At 36.9% G+C, this 2,244-nt stretch overlaps 1 protein-coding gene across 1 annotated transcript; it reads left to right on the top strand.

Moving 5' to 3' along the window:
- Nucleotides 1–1,023: 1,023 nt before the first annotated feature.
- On the top strand, nucleotides 1,024–1,956 carry LOC126018267 (olfactory receptor 51I2-like). Its single transcript, XM_049780412.1, has one exon. It carries the CDS (start codon nucleotides 1,024–1,026, stop codon nucleotides 1,954–1,956), a length of 933 nt encoding a protein of 310 aa, XP_049636369.1.
- Nucleotides 1,957–2,244: the final 288 nt, after the last annotated feature.

Genomic DNA, 2,244 nt, shown 5'->3' with positions numbered 1-2,244 from the left:
AGGCTAATTTAAGATTGACCTCTCATGGTAACCAAACCAAATTTTATTTAAAGATAAAAGAAAGGGAACAGAGTGGTGGTGCAAGCGGTAGGGTGTTCGCCTTGCATGCGCTAACCTAGGACAGACAGCTGTTCAATCTCCTGGTGTCCCATATGGTCCCCCAAACCAGGAACGTTTTCTGAGAACATAGCCAGGAGAAACCCTGAATGTTACCAGGTGTGGTCCAAAAAGGCAAAAAAAGAATAAAAGAAAAATTATAAATAATATTAATATGTAATATTTTATATCTTAATCAAAATAGCAATTTATTATAAAATTAAAAAGCTGATATGAGTTCCATGCTATGATTTTTTGAATAAAGATATCTGTTTATATTGCTGTCTGTAAGTTGGAAAGCTGATGACAGGAATTTATTCAGAAACTACGTAACATTTGTTTTTGTTTTGATTTGATTTTTATTTGTTTTTCGGTCTCATCTGGATATGATCAGGACTTAATCCTGGCTCTAAACACAAGGATCACTCCTGATGGGATGAAGGGCCCAGAGATAAAAATCCAGGTCAGCAATGTGAGAAATAAAAATATCTTGCCCATATAAGTAATATTTCCGAGGGTTCTGTGTTGGGAAAAAAATATTACAGAATGAGAAAAAAGTCATGAGGCAAAGAAGAAACTGAAGTACTACCTTCTGTACAAATACCTTCATCCCTCTGTATTTTTTTTTTTTTTTGGTTTTTCAGGCCACATCCATTTGATGCTCAGGGGTTACTCCTGGCTAAGCACTCAGAAATTGCCCCTGGCTCGGGGGGGGGGGGACCATATGTGACACCAGGGAATCAAACCGTGATCCTTCCTTGGCTAGCACTTGCAAGGCAGACACCTTACCTCTAGCGCCACCTCAACAGCCCCCATCCCTCTGTATCTTGTAAACTCTTCCTAAATAAGAATTATAGTGATTATTTTAATTTATATTATTTTATTCTACAGGTAAAAGACTATTATCACATGACCACTAAGCTAAAAATGTTATTTTTCAATGATAGTACCTACGGACCTTTTCTTCTCACTGGTTTTCCTGGCTTAGAGAACTCACATCCACTGATTTCCATCTTGTTTTGTTTCCTCTACCTAATAGCCCTTATGGGAAACATCACTATCTTAGTGGTCATTAGTGTGGAACAGGCACTTCATGCACCTATGTACCTTTTTCTCTCCATGCTGGCTGCTAGTGACCTGGGAATATGTGTTGCCACCCTCCCCACACTGCTCAAGCTTTTTTGTTTCAATAACCGTGAAATAAACTTTGATGCTTGCCTCACTCAGATGTTCTTCATCCATGTATTTTCCTTAATGGAGTCAGGTATTTTGCTTACCATGGCTTTCGACCGTTATGTAGCTATTTCCAACCCACTCAGGTATACGACTATTTTGACCAATTCTACCATTGTCAGAATAGGAGGGGGACTTTTGCTTCGAGCCGTCGCTGTCATCTTTCCAGGACCTTTTCTCATTAAGAGACTGAAGTTCTGTAAGTCCAATGTGCTCTCCCATTCATACTGCCTGCATCCAGACATCATCAAGCTCTCCTGCTCTGATCACCGTATTAATAGCATTTATGGCCTTATTATCATCCTGATTACCTTTGGATTGGACTCTTTATTTATCCTCCTCTCTTATTTGAAGATCCTAATCACTGTATTAGGTATTGCATCCAGGGAAGAGCAATTCAAGGCCCTTAATACGTGTGTCTCTCACATCTGTGCTGTGCTGTTGGTTTATGTCCCTATGCTGGGAGTATCCATTATTCATCGATTTGGGAAACATGTTCCACCAGTAGTACATATTATCATGGGCTATGTATACCTATTAGTCCCTCCTGTTCTCAATCCTGTTGTATATTGTATTAAAACCCGGGAAATACGTATTCGCATTATAGGTAAACTATTAAAATTATAGCTGAAAGGACTTTTAGGCCACATGTTTTTCTGGAATAATCCTAATAGAAATAAGTTCTAATATGGTTAAAAGTTCTATATATATATATATATATATATATATATATATATATATATCTAATAAATAGTCATTGTTTAATATCCATACATATTCATTCATTCATATTCGTTCATCTATTCTGCAATTTTTAAAAAATCATGACAATAAACTGTGATCTCTCATTTCTTGTAACTCAATCTAGATAACAAATAATTGTACAAATAAAGTGTGTGCTTTCAATAATCAGTG

This window comes from Suncus etruscus, chromosome 9 (assembly GCF_024139225.1).
Source record: "Suncus etruscus isolate mSunEtr1 chromosome 9, mSunEtr1.pri.cur, whole genome shotgun sequence".
NCBI lineage: Eukaryota > Metazoa > Chordata > Mammalia > Eulipotyphla > Soricidae > Suncus > Suncus etruscus.
This window is presented reverse-complemented; position numbering and strand designations above follow the sequence as displayed.

Excerpts from the sequence above, each read along its gene's own strand:
- LOC126018267 (XM_049780412.1), top strand. The coding sequence starts at position 1,024 with ATGTTATTTTTCAATGATAGTACCTACGGACCTTTTCTTCTCACTGGT.